Raw genomic sequence first — 25,315 nt, forward strand, 5'->3', positions numbered from 1 at the left:
AATGGAAACACTGAATATTATGTAAGACAGATGGGAAATCAGGAGTCATTTCCCTCTGCTTATCCAGCATACGGACACAGGGCTGTCCCTTACAAAATCATCCATCTGGTGTGGGTGGGTGTTACAATGATTTTTTTATAAATACACATGTTTTTAATGCCAGGAAATCCCATCCTCCATGTATTGAGTCACAGTGAATACTCTAAGCCTCCAGTGGTGAGTAACATATTGGAGGGACAAGGTACAAATTTTGCCTGAGATGCACAAATGTCTTATCCATGGCAAGAGCACAGACAACATGATTTGGGTATCATTTGGGATGGGGCAGAAGGAAGAATGGCAGACTAGTACTGGAAGCTGGTCCATGAGAACTTAGTAAGGACCTTGCTTCAAACCTTCCTGGGGCCATCCAAGCCTAACTGCCTGAGTAAGGTAGGGGATACTTACCGGACTCGCAGGTAGGCACTTCGGGAGTCATTACCTCCTGCAGAAAGAACCCTGCAGGTGTAGGTGCCGATATCACCTGACCAGGTTTGTGAGATGTGCAGAGAGCCGTTCTTATCTAAGCGCATGCGAGGAGTGCTGTCCACACTAATCACTGCTCCATCCTTTTCCCAGATGTACCTAGTAGGAAGAAAACATGTCACAGTCAAATGATAGGAACAATATTCTTCAGGGAAAGAGAGTGAATCCATGCTCTTCCTTCTGAAAGCTCTACTCCAGGGTGGGACAATTTTCCCAAGGCAGGCTGACTCCCTCCTACTTGGGTTGCTGGGCAGTTTCCATGGGATTGGTTTGGATATAATTTTTATTTATTTATTATTATTTTATTTTATTTTTGGTTTGGATATAACTTAGGGCTAGAAATTATCTTAGAGCTCATCTAATTTATAGAGGAGGAAAATCAAATCCAGATAGGTGAAACGGACCAAGATCATATGTAATGACATAATTAATATTCAAATCCAGGTCTGTTAAGTTCCAGATTCGGTATTCTTTATGCTATGCTATTATTTAGATCTATTTTCACTCCTTCAGGCTCAGATGCTGAGTTGACTATTCCTTCTTACCAGAAATAGCTGCCTTGTTGATAGGTCAGTGCCTAAAATTCCACCATCCGAGCAGCTTTCTTGACTGAGACTCTACTAAAAATGTAAGTATCTCCAGAGAGTTACCACATTAAGGTATGACTCATCCTTTAGATCTCAATTGAAGTTCTGGATAGAATATTACGTTTTTAGCCAAAGGCTACCAAAGAATTCCAGAATGAAGAGCAGAAGCAAATTCTTTAGAAGAAGTTAAATATAAAGTTCAGAGAGAACAGAATGAAAGTTTCTGAGTGTTGAAAGAGGTGACATCTTAGAGTTGGCTTAATTGTGAAATCATTAGACCAACTCATGGCACAATTAGACAAGGGGTTAGGATTGTCTAAAACAATTATTGTTTTTGTTTTTGAGATATCTGGTACAAATCAATCAATCTATCCATCCAATAACAACTATTTATTAAGTCTTAGGATGTGCCAGATGCTCCAAAGAGATGGACTTGAGAAATTATATATGTGGCTATATCAGACTTTTTTTTGCAGAATATTTCAATTTTTGTTTTTATTTTTTTGAGTCAATGTTTTTTGAGTCAATATCATTAGCATACTCAACATTGATTACAAAACTTATTTATTCAGCTAATACATACAGTTTTATTGCAAAGTGACTGAGAGAACTTCTAAATACACTGAGCATGGAATAGGAGACAATATTGAAACTTATATAATTCAGGGGTTCTGAAAATGTATGTTTGGTAGGCTGTAGGAATATTTCCTGGGGTACAAGCTGTATTTTTCTTTAACTGTGGACATGTGGATACCCTGAAATAGAACTGAAGGCCACAGAGTTGATCAGGTCAAATCCTGATTTGCGTTTAGAAATAAGGGAGTAAAGGCTGAAAGGGAAGAAAAAGTGACTTGAGGTTACCAAGTGGCCTGTGGTCCAATTGAACCTGGAATTCAAGATTTCTAACTTGGGAATCTTCTGTTCTTTTGACCACATCAAGCTCAATATCTTTAGATAAAGTGGGTGGAGTTAAAAACCTCCCAGATTTTGAGCCACTTTTGTTATTTGTATCACCTGCTCATCTCTAAAGTCCTCAGCAGAGCAGTCTGTTTCCTCTGATGTTATGGTGATAATTATTCGGCTACTGGCAAGTTAATCAAATTTTTTTGAATTTTGCTTTTTTGATCTACAAAAATGGGCATAATACTTGTACTACATATTATACAGGACTGTTGTGAGGAAAGGCTTAGTTAACCAGAGTGTTTCTGAGATGGGAGCTGTGAGAACTAAGTGGTTCACAACACAGCATTTTCACTCTTTTTGTTGTTGTTTGCTTGTATTTTATTTTCTTTCCCATTTTCCCCTTTTGATTTGATTTTTTTGTGCAGCAAAATAGCTGTATAAGTATGTATACATATATTGGATTTAACATATGTTTTTTACCATGTTCAACATATATTGATTACTTGCTATCTAAGGGAAAAGGTGGGGAGAAGGGGGAAATTGGAACACACACAAGGATTTGCAAGGGTTAATGCTGAAAAATTTTCCATGCATATCTTTTGAAAATTAAAAGGCTTTAATAAAAAAAAAGAATCATTGATCTAGAATCACATATAAAAATATGTACTTGATCTCACTACTGGCTCTGTATTCCAAAGAGATAATAAAAAAGGGAAAAGGCCTCCTATATGCAAAAATGTTTGTATCAGCTCTTTTTGTAGTGGCAAAGAACTGGATATTGAGTGGGTGCCCATCAGTTGGGGAACAGTTGAATAAGTTATGGTATATGAATATAATGGAATATTATTGTTCTATAAGAAATGATGAGCAGGCTGATTTCAGAAAATCCTGGAAAGGCCTACCTACATGAATTGATGCTGAATAAAGTGAGCAGAACTAGGAGAACATTATACACTGGAACAATAAGATTATGTGATGATAGACTTGGCACTTCTCAACAATGTGGTAATTCAAGGCAATTCCAATAGATTTGGGATGGATATCCAGAGAGAAAAACTATGGAGACTGAACGTGGACGGAAGCATAGTCTTTTCATCTTTTTTGTTTGTTTGTATCTCGTAGTTTTTTTCTTTTTGATCTGTTTTTTCTTGCACAACATGAAAAATATGGAAATACGTTTAAAACTATTGCACATATTTAACCTGTATCAGGTTGTTTGCTCTCTTGGGGAGGGTAAAGGAGGGAGGAAGAAAAATTTAGAACACAAAGTTTTACAAAAATGAATGTTGAAAACTATCTTTACATATATTTGGAAAAATAAACTACTATTAAAACATGTGCTTGCAAGGAGGCATCTGATGCAAGGAGAGAGAACTGCAATAATTAACTTTTGTGACAATGGCTTAATATGGATATCAGTATATTCCAAAATATTACTGTGTATCTAGGTCTGGAATCAGGAAGTCTCATCTTCCTTAATTCAGACATTTTCTAGATGTGTGATCTTGGACAAATCCTTAACCTTTTGTTTACTCTTCTGTAAAACAACCAGCAGAAAAAAATGGCAAGCCACTGTATATCTTCACCAAGAAACCCTCAAATAGTGTCACAAAGAGTTGGACTGAAATGACTGAACAATCACAGCCTCATTATTAAAGACAGTGTTGCACAATGGCTAGAGGGTCAGACTCAAAGCCAGGCACTCTTGGGTTTAAGCCTGCTTCTGAAACGTAATTGATTTGTGACTCTGGACAAGACATTTAGCCTTTTAGTTACCTAGGTAACCCGAAGGCCTTGGAATGAGGAAGCCCTGGATTCAGGACTGACCTCTGTCATGTGGCCTGTGTGATTCTGGAACATCTCAGTCTCTCAGTCTATTTCCTCACCTGTAAAATGGGGACAATAATAGCATCGACATCCCAGAGTTGTTAGGAAGACCAAATGTGATCATTCTTGTAAAACACTTTTCGAGTCTTAATTTCAATGGTGTCTGACTCTTTGTGACCCAATTTGGGATTTTCTTGGCAGAGATATTGGAGTAGTGTGCCATGTGAGCCTCTTCCAGCTCATTTTACATATTAGGAAACTGAGGCAGACAGGGTAAAGTAATTTGCCCAAGGTCACACGGATAGTAAGTGCCTCGACCAGATTTGAATTCAGGAAGATGAATCTCCCTGACTCCAGGACTGTCACTCTATCCACTATGCCATCCAACTGCCCCAAAGGGCTGATGAATTGTTAATCTGCATTGGTGGGGGGAACTTCTAAATTCTAATTCCAGAATTCTAAATTAAAAAAACATTCTGCATTCCATCTTAGTCCTCTTCTTCTCTAGTGCTAAATTTGGCCACTATTTGACCTTGAGAAAAATTTAGAGCATGAGTCAAGGCTATTATTCTTGACTATTCTTTCAATGTGTCAATCAGCCAAGAGGAAATTTTGAGAGTGCAGAGAAGAACAGAGGATCCTGACATTCATATAATGATAATATTTTGGGATGCCAATTCTGCCTTGTTATGCTAATGATGGTAATGAGGTAGGGTCCTATCAAAGAAAGGAATGGATGGACTGGGAGTCAAAGTCCAGGTGCTGGTTCCTGCTGTATTCATTGGTTGTTTAGGTTGGTGAAGCTCAGACATTGCTCTCTCATCTGTCAAGTGAGGGACTTGTGTTAGATTCAAAGCCATTCCTAATCCAGCCCCCTCCTAATTGTGCCTTACTCCCCAACACGTACTCTCGGATCCAGCGGCACTGGCCTCCTGGTTGTTCCACAAACAAGACAATCCATCACTTGGTTTCTGGCTTTTTTTGTGTCTGAAATGCTCTGATCTCCCTGGCTTCCCAACCAAATCCCACCTTCTACAGAAAGTTTTCCCCACCCCTTCTCAATTCCAGGGCTTCCCCTTTTCCAGATTATTTCTAATTTATCTTGTATCTTGAGTTTAATTTCTATAAATTTGTTTGGATATCTCTTCCCCCCCCCCATTATATTGTAGGTTTCTCAAGGACAGGGCCTATTTTTTGACTCTTTTTTATATCTCCAGTGCTTAGCATGGTGCCTGGCACATAGTAAGTACACAAAAAATGTTCACTGAATTGAATTGAAAACTTCAAAGTCTATATTAGCAATGAACATGGTGAGGTCCCCTAGCTGTAAAATAGGATGATGTAGTACCTACCTCCCAAAAATGTTGTAAGAATAAAATGAAATGATGTTTGCAAAGCTTTTGTCATAGTTTCTGGCACATAGTAGGTGCTTAACAAATGCTTATTCCCTTCTCCTACAAAGAGTTTTAAAAACTTCTAGTAAAATTGAACAATGGTATTAAATTAAACTACATATGATATATTTTACTTTAAATTTCTGAACTCTAGAATTCTTTTGGGGAATTCTTTGGGGAATTCTCTGAGCTTAAATAACTTTAATCACCTTCACAATTTCCCCTTGTTGGGAGGGAGGGGATAATTTGGAAAAATGAATACAAGGGATAAGTTATAAAAAAAATTACTCATGCATATATACTGTCAAAAATTTATAAATAAAATTAAAAACCAAACCAAACCAAAACAAAAAACCAATTTCCCCTTGTTCTGTTGCTTTCTTCATAACATAGATATCTACAATTATTCTAGGAAGTTGTCCTGCCTTCTGTTGTCACCCACCTCATGTGGGGCATTGCAAGTTAAAGTGACTTGTGCTTCTGGGTCATCTGGAATCCTGGTGTTCTAATAGGTTCTAATAGGACAACATTTTGATGGTAGCAATAGCTTCTTCTTGAAATATGAAAGACCAAATTATATTGAAAAAGTACTAAATTTTGGAGCAGCTACATGGTATAGTAGATAGACCACTGACCCTGCAGTCAGGAAGCTCTGAGTTCAAATCCAGTCTTAGACACTTAACACTTCCTAACTGTGTGATGTTGGGCATGCCACTTAACCCTTGTTGTCTCATATAAAAAAAAAGGTACTGGATTTGGAGTCATAGAAAACCTGAATTCAAAAATCAGCACTTACTATTCATGTGCTCTTGTATAAGTCACTTAATTTCCTTTGACCCCTGTTTCTTCATCTGTAGCCCACCAATAAGCATTTAGTAAGTCCTAGGTATTGCAATGGAGAGAGTGTCAGACACTTACTAGCATTCTGACTCTGGGGAAGCCACTTTAACCCTTTTTGCCTGTTTCCTCATCTGTAAAATGAAGTGGAGAAGGAAGTGGCAAACTACTCCAGTATTTTTGTCAAGAAAACCTCACAGTGTGTCACAGAGACTCAGATGTGGCTGAAAAATGACACATTAAAAGCCCTTACTACATACATACTGGACTTGTATTTCAGATACAAAGAAAAAGAAAAAATAGTCCTTGCCCTCAAGGAGCTTACATTCTAATGGGAGAAACAATACATCTGCAATCACAAGAAATATAGAGAATATATGCAGGTCACCATTAGTGAGAATAATACATTCTCACATTATTTGAGTTTGAACTGTCTGTTTCTATTGGGTTGGAAACAATGACTATATCTTATAGAATTATGTTTGAATAGTATGAATTCCAATAAATGTGACCATTTCGGGGAATTCATTCTTCACATTAATTGAGACTTCGTTGTAGACAGAAGGTAGCATAAATCAGTTTTGAAACTGGGAAAGGTTTCTTGGAATTCTAAGACTTCCTCCAGACATGGAGATAGGAGACAGCTTTTTTATGAGAAACAACAAATACCCTGGTATAGCTGGGTGATAGAGTGCAGGGAAGATTGTAATGTAATTAAAAGACTAGAAATGTAGGAAGTAGCCAAGTTGTGAACAGCTTTGAATGCCAAACATGGATTTTGGACCTTTAAGGACCCCTCCAGCTTTCAATCTATGATCCCATTATCCAATGTATATATCAAAAAAGCTTATTACATTTGGCTATTTTTCAGTATGAAAACAGAATTAATTTTCCTGATTCTACATTAAAATGTCGGTGACCTCCCATATATACTATAAGTCCCACTGGGAGAAATTTTAGATCATCTTTTTCAAACTCTTTGTTTTTACAGATGAGGAAATGAAAGCCTGGAAAAGCTAAATGACTTATCCAAGATCACATAAAGGTTAAGTGTTTGTTAGAGCTGGGATGCCAATGCAGATTTCCTGATGCCAGGTTCAGTATACCATGTTGTTTGCCTGCTGGATTCTCCAACATCCATGTACCTTTATGCCTTTGGCTAATATATTTATATTTGGTTGATATATTTAAAAATAATAATATATTTAGATTATATACTTAGAGCTCAAAACTGTTCCTGGGTAATAGTAATGTGGGTAACTTTGCTTTTCACAGCAAGAGCAAGGTCCTCTCCCAAAGGTTCCCACCCATTAGTTGTATGTTGCCTTATGTCAAGTGACCACAAGATGGTGCTCCAAGGTTGCAGTTTTCTCTAGGGATTGTTCCTAAAAAAGCGAGGTGAGGAGGTGGGAGTTTCACACATTGGGTACCCACCACCATCCTGCCCTGCTGTCCGCTGCTATGGCATGGATATTGGCCCATAAAAGACTCGGAGATGTAGAATTTAGGGAGTATTAATTTTTAAGAGTAGAGTTAAAATTTTTACTGGGTTTTATGAGAAGGAGGGAGAGGTACAGATAGGGAGAGATTTCTTTATAATTTTGAGCTCCTGGGCCTAGGAGGATTTATCTTTTTGGCTTGTTTACCATAGATAATAAGATCATAGGTTTATAAGCTTACACGGTTATAAATATGGAGCTGGAAGGGAGCTCAGAGGCCATTAAGTCCAATTTCCAGTTATACAGATGAGGAAACAGTCCAGATACATTAAGTGTTTTGTCCAGGATTACCCAGCTAGCAGGTATCTGAGATGGCATTGGAGCCCACGTCTTCCTGACTCCAAGTGCAGTGCCCTAAACATGAGTTTGGAGTAACCAGAGGACCAATGCATCATTATCCTGGAGCCAGAAGGGTTTTTAGACCATTAAGGTCTGGAGTAGTTAAGCAATTTGTACAACAACAAGATTTGAATCCAGGTCTTCCAACTCCAAAACCCAACCTGGATTGGAGAGGAAATGGGGATCTTGGCTTCAGGCCATTCTCGTCCTATAGACAAAGCAAAAAAAAAAAAAGTAACAAGAGAAAATAAGCAGAAAGAGAATTGTAGGATTGTAGGATTTCAGAGTTCGTAAAGATTTTTAGAGATTATCTAATAATCATGTTTGGTGCTTAATATATGCTTGTTTTCTTCCTAATAATATCTAGTATTTGTATAGTATTTTGCAAATATCTTATCATTTGATCTTCCCAACAACCTTAAAAAGTAGGTGCTATTATCCCCATTTTATGGAGGAGGAAACTGAGGCATAGAGGTTCAAGATTATCTGGTTAGATCTGAAGTTAGGTCACCCTGATGGCAGACATCCGCTACCTTGCCCCACCTATCTCACCATCTAGCTGGTTTTTTTCTCTCCTCTGTTTCTACTTCCCCTGTTCCTATGGTTCTACTTCCTTCCTACCCCCTTTTACTCGGTGGAATGCAAAGGCTTTTTATTCAATTCAAATCAATTAGTATTTATTAATTGCTTACTGTGAGCTCACCATGGTACTTAGTTAGGCTCAAAGCCCCATGGGAATTGCTTGACCCCACTGGAGACATGACTATTTTATTATAATTTATTATATATTATTTATTACAATGGTATTTGGGCCACTCAGTCACTCCATTGCCCTGGAGGTTTGTCTTACCCCTCCCGCTCCCAGTCACTGACAGAGGTACCTGATAGACACGCTGGGGTCATGGGTCACACCACATGTCATGAAAGCCTTGGTGCCCTTGATGACACTCTGGTCCTGGGGGGCCATGGTGATGCGCGTACGTGCTGAAAGGCAGAGGCAGTAACAGGAGTGAGCAGGGATGCGAAAAGGGACCAGGAGGAGAAAGTGTTGTTTGATGGAGCCACGTGGGTGGGGGCGGAACACAGATGTATATATAGCTGTAGTCTGTAAAGGTCTCTGCGTCTGGACACTGTGTAAAAAGGGCTAAAATAACGACAGTCACAACATTTTAGATAAACAAGCCATTTTTATATACAACTTTTACTTTCAAAGCAATTTTACAACTATTTTCTCATCTTATCTTTCCCATCCTTACAAATTCCTTGCTATAGATTGAGACATATATTTTTTAGACATGGCCAATATGGGAATTTGTTTTGCTTGACTACGCATATTTGTTAGAAGAATTTTCTTTCTTTCTTTTTTTTTTCCAACTGGGGAAATGGAATGAAGAAAAAATAGACTTTTGTTCACTGGAAAAAAAATTAAATGAAATGAAAAAAAAGGTACCAACTCCTCTCTTCCACCAACAATTTTCTTGTAGCCAGAAATTTTTTTGAGATAGGGCAAGAATGATTTCCTGCATTAAAGGTGGAGTCAGCTAAGAGGAAGATTGGATAGAGCACTGGTCTGGGAATCTGAAAGACCTGAATTAAAATCCAGCTTCAGATGCTTATTGGCTGTGTGATCCTGGGCAAGTCACTCTGACTGCCTCAGTCTCTTCAACTGTAAAATAGAGCTAATAGGAACATGTACTTTTCAAGGTTGTTGTAAAGATCAAATGAGATAATAATGTATGTAATGCTTAATTATGCTTAATAATAAATGCTTCTTTTCTTCCTTTCAACGTTTTACTCAAAACCAAGAATCCTTTTTTCAATCCATTCACATATAATAAACATTGGTTGAACACCTACTATGTGCTAGACACCAGTGGAGTTTCAATGATGAAATAAATAAACAAAAAAATCTTCTATCCTCAAGCAGCTTATGTTCTATCTGGGGATAAAACATTTAATAGGTTAATGTTGTATGTAATTATTTGAGGATGGAGACAATACTAAAGGTATTAATATAATTATTATTAATAAAAGGTCTTCCTGATCCTCTTAGCTGTGACCCTGGGCTAGTCCCTTATTTTGGATGTCTCTGAGATGGTCGGTGACTTGCCTGGAGTCACACAGCTAGGAAGTATCTTAGGGTGGGATCTGAACTCAGTTTTTCTCCTCTGGACATCTACTAGGTTGTCACCTTCCCTCTGAAGATGTAGCAGTCTCACAGAATAGGAGTAAAGAGATGAATTCTGCTGTCTGTTATCGTTATACAGATTGGCTCAAACACTGAGCCTCTCTCTTTCCTGTTTTCACTTTTAATCCAAGCAGCTCAAAAAGCCTTTTAAAAAATCCTTAGCATATTTGGCAAATCAGCTCATTCTGGGTCATCCCCTTCCTGATAATATTCTTACAGGCATATGCCATTCTTTTGTATTCATCTTTCGTTAGATGGTCCTCCTTCCACCTTGTACAGTCCGTGTTCTTTAAAAATCTGAGCTAATGTGATCTTGGGCTGAATTAAGATCGGCGTATTGTCCAGAATGAGGAAGGTCATAGTCCTGTGATATGCTGCTTCTGAAACTTGATTTGAAATACAGTTTATAGTTCTAGGTACCACATTTTTGGCAGGATGTGGAGAAATTTGAGGGCATCCAAAGGAGAAAGGTTAAAAGGAGTAAGGGGTTTACAGATTATGCTAACGAGGATTGAACTGTTTTGTCTGGAGAAGTGAATATATGGGGGAAATGTGATAATTGTCAACTATCTGAAAGGAGGGAGGGAAGAAAGGGGAAAAGAATTTTTAAAAATTTGATTGGAGACAATCAGAATTAAAGATTTGCCTGGGGTCACACAACTTAATTATCACATTTGAACTCAGGTTCTCCTGACTCCAGGGTAAATGCTTATCCACTGTGCCATCTAGCTGCCTTAGTGCTTACTGTGTTCCAGGTAGGGGCAGCTAGATGACACAGTAGATAGAGTGCTAGAACCGGAGTAAGGAAAACTCGAGTTCAAATTTGACCTCAGACTTGTACTGGGGCAAGTCACTTAACCTGTTAGTCTAGGAGGCAGCGAGGTGACTCAGTGAATACAGCATTGGGCCTACAGTCAGGAAAATGCAAGTTCAAATCCAGCCTCAGATACCTACTAGCTGGGTGATCTTGGCCAAGTCACTTAAGTTCTATTTATCTTAATTCTACCTGAGAAGGAAATGGCAAATCACTCCAGTATATTTGCCAAAAAAAATCCCATGGATAGTATGATCCATGGAGTCATAAAGAGTCAGATACAACTGGTTGACTGAATAATAATATTCTCCAGGCACTGTGATAAACCCTTTGCAAATATTATCTCATTTGATCCTCACAATAATCCTGGGAGATGGGTGTTATTATTACCTCAATTTTATAGATGAGGAAACCCAGGGTTATACATCTAGTAATTGTCTGAGGTCAGATTTGAGCTCAGGGCTTCCTGACTAACTAGACCCACGGTTCCATATGGCAGCCTGTTCTGTTCTTTTGAGGGTATTCTTAGGAGCAATGAGTGGACACTGCAAAGAGACAGATTTTTAGCTTGATGAAAGGAAAAACCTCCTTAAGACCCTGAGCTGGCCAAAAAATACAAGTGTTTCCTTGGCAGATAGTGATCGCAGGAAGACTTTAAGCAGTCTGAAGGACCACTGGTTGGGATAGCTGTGGGTGGCTCTGTGTTATAACTAACTTCTTTCACAATTTTGCCTGCGCCCTGCCCTGTTCCCCTCTAACCCTGAGCTTCTATGAGTCTATTCTTCTCCCTTGTGCAGCTGCAGAAGTTTCTTCAGTCACATCCCTCTTTCCTCCCTCACTGGAATCATTTGTAATTGTCTTCTCAGAATTTCCACTTTTTGCCCTTCTCTTCCTTCCTGAGCCACATTTCCTTTCAAGGATTCCACATCTATTTTTGCTATGAACATTTAGAAATCTTCTCTCCTAAATACTAAGATATGTGGTTGACTATACCCAGCATTCCCTTCCATTGCCATCACGGATTCTAAGCTGAGATGGTCACTTTTTTCTAGGGGGTTCCTGTCAATTTCACATCTCAAGACAGTTCCTCCTCATCCTTACCCTAATTCTCATTATCGAGTGTCCATCCTCAGGTTTGTGGGGTTCCTCACAGGTGTAGATTACCCTCCTGACAGGTAGTACCTGCTCACCCACTGCTTCTGTCAGACCGATTTCTTCTGAATGAGGTTTACATCCTTACATTGCTACATTATGGTCAGGAATTGCATTCTATCCAGCCTTAGGGATGTCTATGAAAGTATTTTCTTATATTAAAATGTCATGTTTGCTCTGTTGACTACTCATACTTTGAATATTGATCCACAGACATATAAGGTTATATGATTATCAATTTATACCCTAATTCCAATTAGATTATAGATTCTCTGAGGGAAGGATTAAGTCTCATTTTTTTTTTACTTGTCAAGTCAATTTCACAAGCATTTATTATGCACTTACTATGTGCCAGGCAGGTAGTAGGTGACACAGTAAATAGAATGTTGGGCCTGGAGTCAGGAAGACTCATTTTAGTGAGTTCAAATCCAGGCTCAGACATTTACTAGTTGTAGGACCCTGAGCAAATCACCTAGAAAAGGAAATGACAAATCAATCCAGTATTTTTGCCAAGAAAACCTCAAGTGGGGTCACAAAGAGTTGTACACAACTGAAAAATGATTGAATAAAAAAATGTAGCAGGCATTATGCTAAGCCTTGGAAATGCAAATATAAGCAAAAAGACAGTCAGAACTTGAAGTAGCAAGCCCTCAAAGAGCTTGTATTTTAATGAAGAAGACAACATATAAAAGGAATCTGAGAGACAGAGCAAGAGAGAATGAGAGAGAGACAGAGAAAGAAGGAGGACATACAAAGACAGAGAGAGAGAGAGAGAGAGAGAGAGAGAGAGAGAGAGAGAGAGAGAGAGAGAGAGGCAGAGAGAGAGACAGAGAGAGACAGAGAAAGGAGGACATACAAACACACACACACACACACACACACACACACACACACACACAGAGAGAGAGAGAGAGAGAGAGAGAATACATGTATGTATAGGTATCCAGATGGTAAACAAAAAAGCCTGGAGAATTAACAGTGGGGTCTAGAGAGAAAAGGAGAGAATATGGCTGCCCTGGGCAATGAGGGTTCTGGGAGGAATTGACCAATTGGAAGATGAGGTCTACTCACTTGCTATGTACAAAGTAGATGAAGGCTACTCACCTGTTATGTACCTACTATATACAAACTGTGTCAGGCTCTAGAGACCCCAGGTTTTAAAACTGAATTATTCAAGTTTTACTTGGGAATTCTTTCTATGGCACATTTATTGACATCATTAATAGGATTAAAGATGTGAAGGAACTTTAGAAGTTTTATAATCCCATCCCTTCATTTTACAAACTACAAAACTGAAATTCAGAAGATGTAAGTGATTTACCTAGATGGTAGACTGGGATTTGATTCTGTCTCCAAATCTAGAGCCCTTTCCAATATACCATATTGTTTCTTTTGTATCCAAATGGACAACTCATCTGCACATTTTCTTTCTTTTTCTCTTTTTCAAATTTCAACGGTTAATTTCTCTTCACTAATTCAGTAGGTCTCTTATCAAATATGCTCTTTCCCTTTCTTATGAAATACATTGCATCCCTCCATTCCCAGGGGGTTGCCATTGTATACTATGGGCCAGAACAAGAAACCCTGTTCTTTGATCCCCATTTTCATACCTAGCTAGCTAGCTGCTCACTTTCCACACTCTCTCTTTGGTTTAACAACTTCTCTGTAGGACAGTGAGGAAAAAGAAAGCAAGCCTGATCTCACAAGATCGCTCTCAAAAATAGCAATAGAAATTCCCCAAAGAAGCAAAACTACCAGAAAACCTCAAAATAAAATGAAAAAAAAAGTCACCAAAACAATGAAGAGTTCTCATGCAACGAAAACAAAGTTTTCATTTTCTTTTCAATGTTATGACCTTCAACTGGAAGAAGCAAATTTCAGCTTTGTCTTCCTAAGCTTTATTTCTCTAACCAATATCTCATAGTCATTAGCAAGACATTGCAAGTGTTTTCTTAATTTCCACATAAATTAGTCCTTATCCCTATCCCAGAATCCATCAGGGATAGCTAAGCAATGGGAAGAACCATTAGGGAGAAGGGGGGGAGTGTGTGTGTGTGTGTGTGTCTGTGTGTGTAAATTTTTTCTCTTTTCTCTTCCAACTCAAGGCCATCCTACCCCTGGAGGGACTCCCCCTTCTTGCCTTCCCACTGTAACTGGACTGTCTGACTGCTCACAGGATTTGGATGATATGAGTCATCAACTCCATTCCTTCAGATGAAATGAAGGACCAAAAGCCCTTACCTCTGGCTCTGTTAGTGTCTCTTAAGTTCTTCTACACCTGATTACCTGGCCTAAAGTCCCTTTAGCACTATCATCTCACTTACTCATCTGTGCCTTCATATGAGCTGACACATGGATCTTCTCAGTGGGAAATCATCCCCTATAATCTTGTGTCTTACTTCTCTATTCCTTGAGTGAGTCATGGAGGTACCTGCTGAATTTTCATAGTTCAAAGACTATCTCTTCTCCAAATGGTCATTTCACCTTCTCTCTGAGTAGACTCATGATTACTTCAGTGGTATTGTCATTTCTTTCTCTTTTGTTCCATTCTCTTCCCAAAACCAAGCTTCTCTATTACTAGTTTTTCTTCTTCAAAACCTTTCCAGAATCTGTTTTTTTTATTTGACCACTTTCCTAGATTATTTCTTCCATCTTGAATAGAAATTCTTTGTCTTCTCTAATAACCCAGAGCATAACGAGGTGCCCCTCAAGCCCTTTCACCTTTTTTAACAGGAAAATCAGCTTGTATTTACATGACACATAAGTGTTGATCACCCTCAGGCAGGAAGACACTCATAACCCATTCCTGCTCATTCCAAAGTACAGCGGTGGATGAAGGATGGAGGGAATGGAGATGAGGGGTCGGTAGAGTGAAGCATGAGATGACAGGTCTGGAGACAAAGAGAGATGCCCTAGCTAGGGAAGACTGAGAATCTGGCGATTGGCCCCAAGATTAATTTATCTTGCTTAGAGGAGTACAGCTGTGTGTGTACCTAAGAGATAATGAGGACACTCTATAATTGCCACAACAAATTGACCTCTTCACTGTTTTTTATTTTTTCTGGAAGCTCCTAATTCTAAGGGCTCCAGGGAATGTTATTTTAGGCTTGCTGGGCTGCTCCTTTTCTTCTGACTTCTAACCTCTGCTAATGTTAGGTGCTATTAAATCTCACTGATTTGCATGACTTAAGCATCACAAGGAACCTCTTTCAACAAGCAGAGAAGCAATATTCTAACACATTTTACTTGCATCTTCTTATGTTTTTGGCTATCCATATTGCCTGGGACCTTCTGATTGCCCTTAGCATTGCCCTTCAACTATTTATCACATAACATTGACTTTAGACCAATCACTTCCTTAAAAAACCCTCTTCAATCTGTCCATTTTTTAGAATTTAAAGGTAGTAGCTGAGATTGAATACGTTTACAAAGGTAGAGCTGTTGAATGCATCTGCAAGTACCTTATATGATCATGTATACTGGGGAAGGGAGGTCCACAGGGATGTATTTGGGTATGTCCATGGTGTGTGGGGATTCACTTGGGATTTACTTTGCATTTTTAATAGTTGGAAATGCCAGCTTACCCCACACGATCAAATCCGCTGAGGCTTCATCTACGCCCCGTGAGTTGGTGGCCAAGCATGTGTAACTGCCGGCATCGGAGATTCGTGTGGGACTGATGAGCAGGCTCCCGGACTCCAGGAGAGTGAATCGGGGTAGCTGAATGGAGCCGCTAGCCAGGATCCGCTCACCTGCAGGGAGATACAAAAGAATATAGAGCCAGTATGGTCCCCCATTCCCATTTCACCTGGCACTGCCAGGCCACCTCAAGATTGGGAAGGACACAGAGATGAACATAGAAGAAGAGTGGATCTGTGGGCAGGATGACCTAGTAGTCCTTTTGTTTGCTTAGTTTGTCTCCACCTTGCATGTCTCCTCACAAACACCCCAGTCCATCGCAGATCAGTTTCATAGCTGGAAGGGACCTTGGAAATTATCTTTAGTGTCATTTTATAGATCAGGTAACTAAGGCCCAGAAATGTGGAAAAATGACTTGCTTGAGGTCACATAGCCAGGTAATGGTAAAGTGAAGACAAGAATTCACGTCTTTGGACTTCTAGTTCAATGCTGTGTCTATTATAGAGCACTTGTTTCTTAATAGATAAAATAGTTCTCATTCTTTCCTAAGGCTTGGGCTCAAATTCTAGATTCTATCATTACCTCCAGCACTTTCCTTCCCAGTGCCTCACCAACAGAGAGCTGGAAGCAGCTGGCACCTGGGAATCAGGTAGAAGCAAATATTTTTGATGAGGTGATGACAGGCATTTAGAAGCTGGATGCTTCAGGAAAAAGTCACCTTCGACTAAGCTGGATGATGGGGAAGACTGAGAAAGGAAAGGAACATGGGGATGAAGCAGAGATGATGGAGAGTTTGGGAAAGGTGCTTTGGCAAGGGAGCTTGAAAGCGTTGAAGACTTGCCCTAAGGTTATGGCTGTCTACCTCTGTGAGTGTTCTTGAGTGGGTGCAATCTGGGAGTATGTATTTGCAGGTCTATGTGCAGTTGTATATAAAATAAAGTATCCCCACTAAATGTGCATGTATGTGTATATGTGTATGTATGTGTATGTGATTTGTAAATATGATACGTAAATGTGCATGTATGTGTATGTATGTGTATATGATTTGTAAATGTGATATGTAAATGTGCATGTATGTGTATGTGATTTGTACGTGAATGAAAAAAAGGCTTTAATTAAGTGCTTACTATGTGCCAATCACTGTGCTAAGTACTGGGGATATAAATCTGAAAGCAAGGCTGTCTTTTGTTACAAAGAGCTCATATATCTAATCAGAGGAGAGACCACACAGAGGAGAATTCAGCTGAAGGAAAAGCAGGAAGGTCTGATGGTCTTTCGGGTACAGTGGCAGGCTCAGGAACCCTCAGGGTATATCCCAGATAGGTGAAATGATTTGCTCCATGTCACAAAGATAAATAACATGGTGAGCCAGAATTTTAGAATCCAAATCTCACAAGCCCCAGTCTCATACTCTTGTTACTTTAACCCACTGCCCATCTCATTCTGAATATCATCCCTTTTACCTTTTTGCCAAGTAATAGCTGGCCGGGGTGCCCCAGATGTCTCACATGCCAGCACCACAGACATGCCATCAATCACTGTGCTGTCCAAAGGGCCTCTGGTGATGTTAGGGGCAATGCCTTGGGAAAGAGATGGACAAACTCCTTAGTGAGACTTTTTCCCTCTAAACCCTAAGCAGACAATCTTCTCTTTGCCCCCTCCCATCTTGTTATTTTATTCATTCATTCATTTAACAAACATTTATTTATGCAATGCATCATACTAGGTACTGTTGCCTGTTTTTTGGCAGGGCAGCAGGAAATCCACACCCTATCCAGGTACCTCAACATACCCCATAACCCTTGAAATAAACACATTTTTCTAGTTCACCCAAATGCCTTTCCAGTTTAACTTCCCCTGTGGAGGTTCATTGCCAGGAAAATGAATAATATCAATCATTGTCTCCTATTTGTTCACAAGCCCCAGTAAGGGGAAAGATCCAGACCTCAGGCACTTCAGACCTGGCATTACAACTGACCAACCCATCCCATCAGGATTTTTATTATGTTTTTCATAACTGTGAGGAACTATTAATCACACATAAATTGCAATTTATTATTATTGTCATTAGTATTGTCATTGTTGTTACCTCCTTCCCTAACCTCATCCTCCAAAGAATACTTCATTGTAATATATCTTTGATCCTGCTCTTAAAAGCTATGCTGACCAAGGGCAAGCTCTGGAAAGTTCGAGTGAAGGATTTGGGTGGTTCACCCTCAGCCCAAGCTAAGCCTGGAGAACTATATCTTTGAAAGCTATTCAACAGATAATAAATTTTCTCTCTCTCTCTCTTTTTTTTTGATGTGGTAGGTACAGAAATTTATGAAGGAACTCAAATTGAAGTGGGGTAGATGAATTGAGATCCCGTTCTGTGGAGGTAGTATAGATCCTGGTGAGATCATAGATCTTTTGACAATTCAAGAGAGTGTCATGTGAGAAATAATTGTTTCCCTCTCTATTAAAATTGGGGAGACGCACAGATTTTTTTTTTCTGTCTTATTTCCTTTTTCAGTCTTTTAAGGAGGATATTCTTCTTATTCTGGGTATTGCTACTCCACCCAATTAGTTCAGGCTCCCTTTTTCTCAGATGAGGTGGATAATAAATTCTTTGAATAGATTGCCTAAGGCTGGGGGTATAACTTAGAAATAAATGACATAATCAAAGTTCATATCTAGCTTCTCATTGTAATATTCATACTCTTATTAATTGTTAACTAATCAAAGTTGATTGCCATCCTCAGGAATACCCTTCTTCCAATGAGCATATAAGCCATGAGCTCATTGCCACGATTATCTTTGACCTAAGAGAGAGAGATGGCCAAATGACCACCCTTTTACTAAAATGCTAGTATTATTAATAAAATAATTAAATTATCCAGATATATGTATACACATAAAAAACAAATTCAAAATGTGTACATAATACATACAAATAATAGATATAGACATATGTATGTCTATACCTATATAGATAAATGTGCATGTATCTATATCTATATATTTAATAAACAAAGTAATTTTTATTTGGAAAAATGAATACAAGAGATGTTATAAAAATTACTCATGCATATATAATATCAAAAAATTTATAAATAAAATTTAAAAAAAATTTAAAAAAAACAACAAAGTAATTTTTGAGGAGGAAATATGCTAAGAACTAGGGATATCAGCAAAGGCCTTATCTAGGATATAATGCCCAAGCCAAGTCTTGAAGGGAATTAACAATTTTATGAGGTGGTAGCCATGTTTCCGATATGGAAAGTAGCTTGTACAAAGTCATGGAGGCTGGAGATGGCACCTAGAAACCTTTCTACAACATATCAGGTGATAAACCCTGCAGTGAGTGGTCAAAGAAAGCCGACGAATAGTGTTTTTATAGAATCAAAAAACTTTTGAGGTTTAGAGATCATGTTCCTCATTTTACAGATGGGAAAACTAAGGCTCAGAGATATTTAAGTGATTTAACCAAAGTCATATGACAGATAAAGAATTTAGCAGATGCCTCCATGACTTACTCAAGCACATAAATGACAAAGTTGGGACTCAAATCCAACTCTCCCGACTCTCAAGTCAGTTCTCTTTCTAATTAAAATACTGTATTAAATTTCAAAATAAAATAGGATGGATGAGATGGGGTACGGAGACAGGGTACGGACAAATTGCCTCATTAAAGCTCCTTCCAGATGTAGGATTATATAATTCTGTAGCCTGAGACCTTGATTAGACAACCTCTTAGAGCAGATGTGGATAAACCCCATAAAAAAGAAGATCCAGGGACAAGTTTTAAGGTATTAGATACCACCTGAGTGATGAGAATGGGGTGGCAGTAAGCCTAACAATTTATGTTAAAATAAGAATTACATTCCACATTTATACAGTGTTTTACAGTTTAAAAACTTCTGGAGAGATAGATGGTACAAGTATCATGACCATTTCGCAGATGAGAACACGGAGGTCATATGCCTTGCCCATAGTTACATGGCTGTGATAGATCAAACCTAGTTTTCCTTAATCTATTTTTTTAGGGGAGGAGAGGGACAATTTAATCATTTTTATTAACAAGGCCTATAGGTTATCAAATTAAAAAGGATGGTCATTTATGGCCATCTCTTTTAGACCAAAACAAGAGGGGAGACAATGTGAGAGGGAAAATGGAAAAATGGATGGTGCTTGACAAAAATCAAAGAGGACAACCCCCTTTGATAACTTTGTAGGTCCACTATGTCACAATGCCTCTCAAGTTCAGGTTATCATACAAGCCACTGGAAAAATGACTTTGTTGTCCTTTGGAGTAGTCCATCCTGAGGGTGTCTAGATTGATAAGTTTTTCTCAAGAAGGATCTTCACTTCTGGGAAAAGTTAAATCTCCCCATCCCCTTCTCCCACAACTCAACTTACTGGTGACAGCAAGGTAGGTAGAAGTCTGTACTTCTCCAGCGGAGTTCCGCGCAAAGCACTGAAACATCCCCGTGTCATCAGGCACCAGTCCACTGATTTGTAAGCTCCCATCTCCATGCAGTCGGAACCTTGACAACTTTTTCACATCAATGACAGCAGCATCTTTGTACCAGGTGGTGACGGGAGATGGAACACCTACGTGGGAGACAACAATAACCACACCCTGTCTTCTGTAATCTGTACTTGCACTTTTGGGTTGGGTTCCTAAGTGACTAACTACTATGCAGGTTCAAAGCTGCTCTCTGGATTTGTACTCCTAAAATTATAATTTATAAGTCCCCACTGGTGCTCTTACCTTTAACTGTGAGTCAGCATATGCAAATAGACCCAAACAAGACATATATTTAGATGGCAGAAAAGAAGTAAGATTGACTATAAGACATTTTCTCTGTAAAATTGAGGTAGACTGCTACAAATGCACAGTCTCCCTGGGAATAGGAAACACAGTTGAGTCTACTGGTATGTGAGGTACACATATAGGAAACACACAGGACCAAAGCAATTCATTCCTCTGAAACTTCTGGGTCCCAACCTCCTTTTTTCTTGTGGTATCCTCATGCTTTTCTCCCTGGGCACAGTGTCTACGCTGGGCTCCCTGGACCTGCTCTTCTCACAGCTCAGTTCCCAACTGCCAGGGCTATTTCCCTCAATTGGTCTGCTCTCTTCTCTGTTCCTGGAGTCATGCTTTTAAAAGAAAGCTTTTACTCTAAGATTCTTTCTTCTCCTTGCTATGTGATTTCTCCTGGATGAGTAGCTCTGTTTCAACATCCCATGGCTCGTCAGGAGGAAGAGGGAAGAAGAGAGGAGGAAATCTGCTTTGCCCACTGGTAAAGGAGTCATTTTTGACAAAACTGCTCTGTGCCTCAACTAACACTCGGGGCTGGCAATCTTGCTTTTTAAGGGCCACCAGGGGCACAATCAATAAAGATTCAGCTCTAATCACACCAGGAATTCCAGCCCTTCACACTTCATAAAGATGTAGACTCCTCTTTGCACTTCATTGCACATATTAATGTCTTCCTATTTTTTACCCTTCTGTGATTTCATCAAATGGGTCAGCCCTGGATAGAACTAGAGGCCAATTTCTGACTCCCACATCAAACGTACTCATTTCGTTTGAATGTTTGTAAATTGATTTTACACACATTATCTCATTTGGTCTTTTATACATTTTGGAAGTTTCCTCTTTAGATGAGAAAACTGAGGAAGCTCCAACGCATTCGGTGACTTGTGTGTGATCATAAACCGAAGTCTGGAGTGGTGGGTGTTTGGACAAGGTTCTTTCATGGAGAGTCCACACTCTTTCTGTTATACCACACTACCTCTTCATATGGGGACTACAAGGAAGGAAGGGAAGAAGGAAAGAAAGACATAAGGAAGGAAGGAAGGAAGGAAGGAAGGAAGGAAACAAACCTTTATTAAGCTTTTACCATGCTAAGCACCTTACAAATATGAACTTATTTGATTCTTCCAACAAACCTGGGAGGTTTATAGCCCCATTTTATAGCTGAAGCAGACTGAAATTGTCTAGACAGACTGACTTGTCCAGGATCAAACAGCTAGGTTGTTATTTAAGAACTCAAGGGCTTAGTTCTCCAAAGGCAGGACCCCCTAGAAACATTTTTCTCCCAAGGCACTTTTGGGATGATGCTTTAATCTATTTTGGAGACAATGTAAGCCCTGAAAACATATGATAGTTCTTTTTTATTTCCAAAGTTGACAGACAATGGTTACTCAGGAATATGGGTGGAACATCAAATGCCTACCCATAAGCAGGCAGGTATCTAAGGAAAGACAGGATTTGAATCCCATTCGTTTGGAATTGAGTTGCTTAGTCATTTTTCAGTGGTGTTTGACCCTCTGTGACCCCATTTGGCGTTTTCTTGGCAAAGATACTGGAGTGATTTGCCATTTCCTTTTCTAGCCCATTTTATAGATGAGGAAACTGAGGCAAATAGGATTAAGTGATTTGCCCAGCATCATTGTGAGTAAACTCACAAAGTTGACTCTTCTAGATTTCAGGCCTGTCACTATCTTCCTTATTTCTAGAGTCCAAGTATCCCAAAAGACCTTTTGTTCTCCAAGACCATTCTTAGACAGTCTGAATATAGCTGGCACTGACTTATTTTTTTTTTTCTTCTCTCAATCTACCAATTCATTCTCAGTTTTTCCTTTCTCTTCCTAAGCCTTTCCTAATGGGAATTTTTTAGTACCTGTTCATATCTTCATCTCTCACCTGCCCATCATTCCACTGGGGAAAAGCTATACCTCGCTCTTTGTTTGATACCATAACATTGCCTATAGCACCCACTGTGCTTTACTACTACGTCTTTTTTTGGTCTTATAAAGCTCATCTGCCTCTGGATTGTCTTTTGATTTAGCTACATCCAAAGAGGGAAAGGAGATTTGGGAACCAAAACAGTAGGAGAATTCATCATTAAGTTGAAGAAAGCAGAAGAGGTGGGGAAGTGGAGAATGCTGTCTGATGACTGAATAAAATGGTTAAGAACCCAAGTGCTGCTTTATGAGATACATCTCAGCGTAGATGCACCTAAGGCCTTCACACTGCTGGTGCTTTCCCCTCTTGACTAGTGTAGCTCTGATATTATGGTAATTTGGCGTTGTCAATGACTCTGAAATTATGGGCAATTTGGCTGTCAGTAGCCTCAAAATTACGGTAATTTTGGCTCATTTGTAACCCTGAAGTTACCATAACTTGGATTGATTTATAGTCCTGAAATTACGGTAATTTGGCTTCTTTGTTTTCCTAGGTGCTTGCTGACGGCCAGATTGATTTCTTTCCTAGTAATACATCCACTTCAGAGGGACCCGGGAGCAGCGGACACAATTCAGCAAGGGAGGCCGTGTACACGGTGGGGAGTGGGAGAGCTGTGGCATTCTTTCACTTCCTCCCCACGCACTCATGCCCCTTACCTTTGGCCTGGCAGGGTATGTCCACCACCTTCTCCATCTCCGCTGTGATGTGTCTCTCTGGCTCCTTAATAAACTGGGGCGGCTCTGGGAGAGGAGAAGGAAGAGGGCACGTTGGGGGACCTTGGTGGATGGGGACTTGCCCTCCCTGCCTCTGCTCCCCCCTGCTTCAGGTTAAGAGGTGCTGTGATCCCTGCAGAGCCTCTCCTCCCTCCTTTTCCCAGCCCCTCTCCATCTGTTACTCACCCAGCACAGAAAGGACCGCCCCACGGACAACGGAGGGGACACTGCTACTGCGCAGGACAGCCTCACACTCATAGTAGCCAGTGTTGCTGCCTTTGGGATTTAAGATAGTGAGCCGTCGGTTGTGGTCACTGATCCCCCCTGACACTGGAACCCCATCCTTCTTCCAAATGATGTGCAGTTTGATCAAGGGCCTGGTGGGAGGCAAGGGAAGCAGAGAGGCTCATTTGCATAAATCTGCATTGATTATGCAGTAATTTGTACTTGAGAGAATTGGATTTTTAAAATTCAGTTAAGTGTCTTAAAAGTTGTCTCCTGGTATTCCCCTTTTCTATTTTCCCTCTCTATTCCCCTTACTCTCCAACCCACTGAATATTGAGGAGAAGGAAAGGGAGGGGAATTAAGGGAAGACAGAAAAGGTGTGAGAAATAGGGATAAATAAGAAAGTCACACCAGAAGGGAGAAACACAGGAACAGAAAAAGAGATATGTGAGCTCATACACACAAATATAACATACATATATGACCACAAAGTGTGAGATCAAACCAGTTTTCTCCTCACCCCAAAATATCTTTCTTCATATTTTCTTTGGATGTTAATAGGGTATTTTACATACATTATCTTAGTTGATCCTCACAATCACCCTTAGAAGATAGGATCATAGGAAAATCACCCTACAGATCATCTCATTCAATATTTTCATCTTACAGATGAAGCCCAAGGGAAGTGATTTTCCCAAAGTCATATAAAAGTGGCAGAATTCAGGAGTTGAGTCCAGGTCCACTGATTTTAAATCCAATGCTCTTTTCATTAAACCAGGAAATATTTTTATTTCCATTTCTTGATGAAAAAAATGAGGCTCAGAAAAATTAGTTGATTGAATCATGGTCACATTTCCAATAAATTTCAGGGTTTTTCCGATAAAATTCCCCTTCTCTCCATCCTGTTTGCATAGACCTCTCGGACTCTGGTTTTTCATAATCTTTGTTCTAGTTTTTTCTTGGCTATTCAGAGACATGTAGTTAAAATTGATTAATAGAGGCATAGTAAAGAGACATCAATTAGCGTTAGATCAGGAGTGTCCAGTAGAACAGTGCAATCAACCGTGATGGGGAACATGGGAAATTTGCAACTTTAGTGCAACAGCAAGGCTGAGATTCAGTCCCAGGGGTTTAGTTTTCTCCCTCGTGGTCTCACAGGAGATTGTGGTATTTGTAGTTTGGAGAGGAGGGAACAGGGCGAATGGTTACTGACCTGGCGTTGGCCACACATTCCATGGTCACTTCCGAGGTCCCAGCCACCACACTGGTATTCTTGGGAGGGATGATGATGGTTGGGGCAATAGGGTCTGCAGGGCCACCTACATCTGAAAAGAAGGCAAAAGTTAGTCCAAGAAACAGACTAGAAATTGGATCTATCTCTTAGCTTAGTCTTTGGGAGCTGAGATCACAGAGGCCTAGGAACCATCATCATCATCATCATCATCATCATCATCATCATCATCATCATCATCATCATAATAAATAATAATAATAATAGCTGACATTTACCTAATATCTTAATGTTTGCAAAGTATTTAAATATATTTCCTGAGTAGATCTTTGCAATAACCCTATGAGAGAACTACTGTTATTATCCCTATTTTACAGATGAGGGAATCTAAGCTCAGAAATTAAATGACCTTCTGGAGTTATGACTAGTACCTGAGGAAAGATTCTAATTTAGTTCTTCCTAAGTCCAGCGCTCTACCCACTATTTTTCCAGAGGAATGGGCCCATAAGAACCATTTATTCCTAAGGCCTTATGAAGATTGGTGAAACAAACTGGCTGGCTATCTTGGCTTTTGTCTTGCCCCTGGACTTGGAAGATTTTGGAAGAAAGAGTGACAACTCAGCCTCTCTTAAATCCATTTTACAAGCAAATCAAGATATATATAAATAACCCCCATGATGTCAATGGTCCTCTTTGAAAATGAAGG

General features: G+C 39.5%; 1 protein-coding gene across 1 annotated transcript in view; it reads right to left on the reverse strand.

Annotated features, from left to right (window-relative positions):
• SDK2 (sidekick cell adhesion molecule 2) overlaps positions 1-25,315 on the reverse strand; it is a 426,366-nt gene that overhangs the window by 103,529 nt on the left and 297,522 nt on the right. Inside the window, 8 exon segments of the mRNA XM_074260670.1 lie at positions 448-620; positions 8,789-8,895; positions 15,650-15,817; positions 17,168-17,284; positions 20,103-20,297; positions 23,097-23,180; positions 23,340-23,530; positions 24,592-24,703. Coding sequence (XP_074116771.1) covers positions 448-620; positions 8,789-8,895; positions 15,650-15,817; positions 17,168-17,284; positions 20,103-20,297; positions 23,097-23,180; positions 23,340-23,530; positions 24,592-24,703 — 1,147 coding nt within the window.

This window comes from Sminthopsis crassicaudata, chromosome 4, assembly GCF_048593235.1.
Source record: "Sminthopsis crassicaudata isolate SCR6 chromosome 4, ASM4859323v1, whole genome shotgun sequence".
Taxonomy (NCBI): Eukaryota; Metazoa; Chordata; class Mammalia; order Dasyuromorphia; family Dasyuridae; genus Sminthopsis; species Sminthopsis crassicaudata.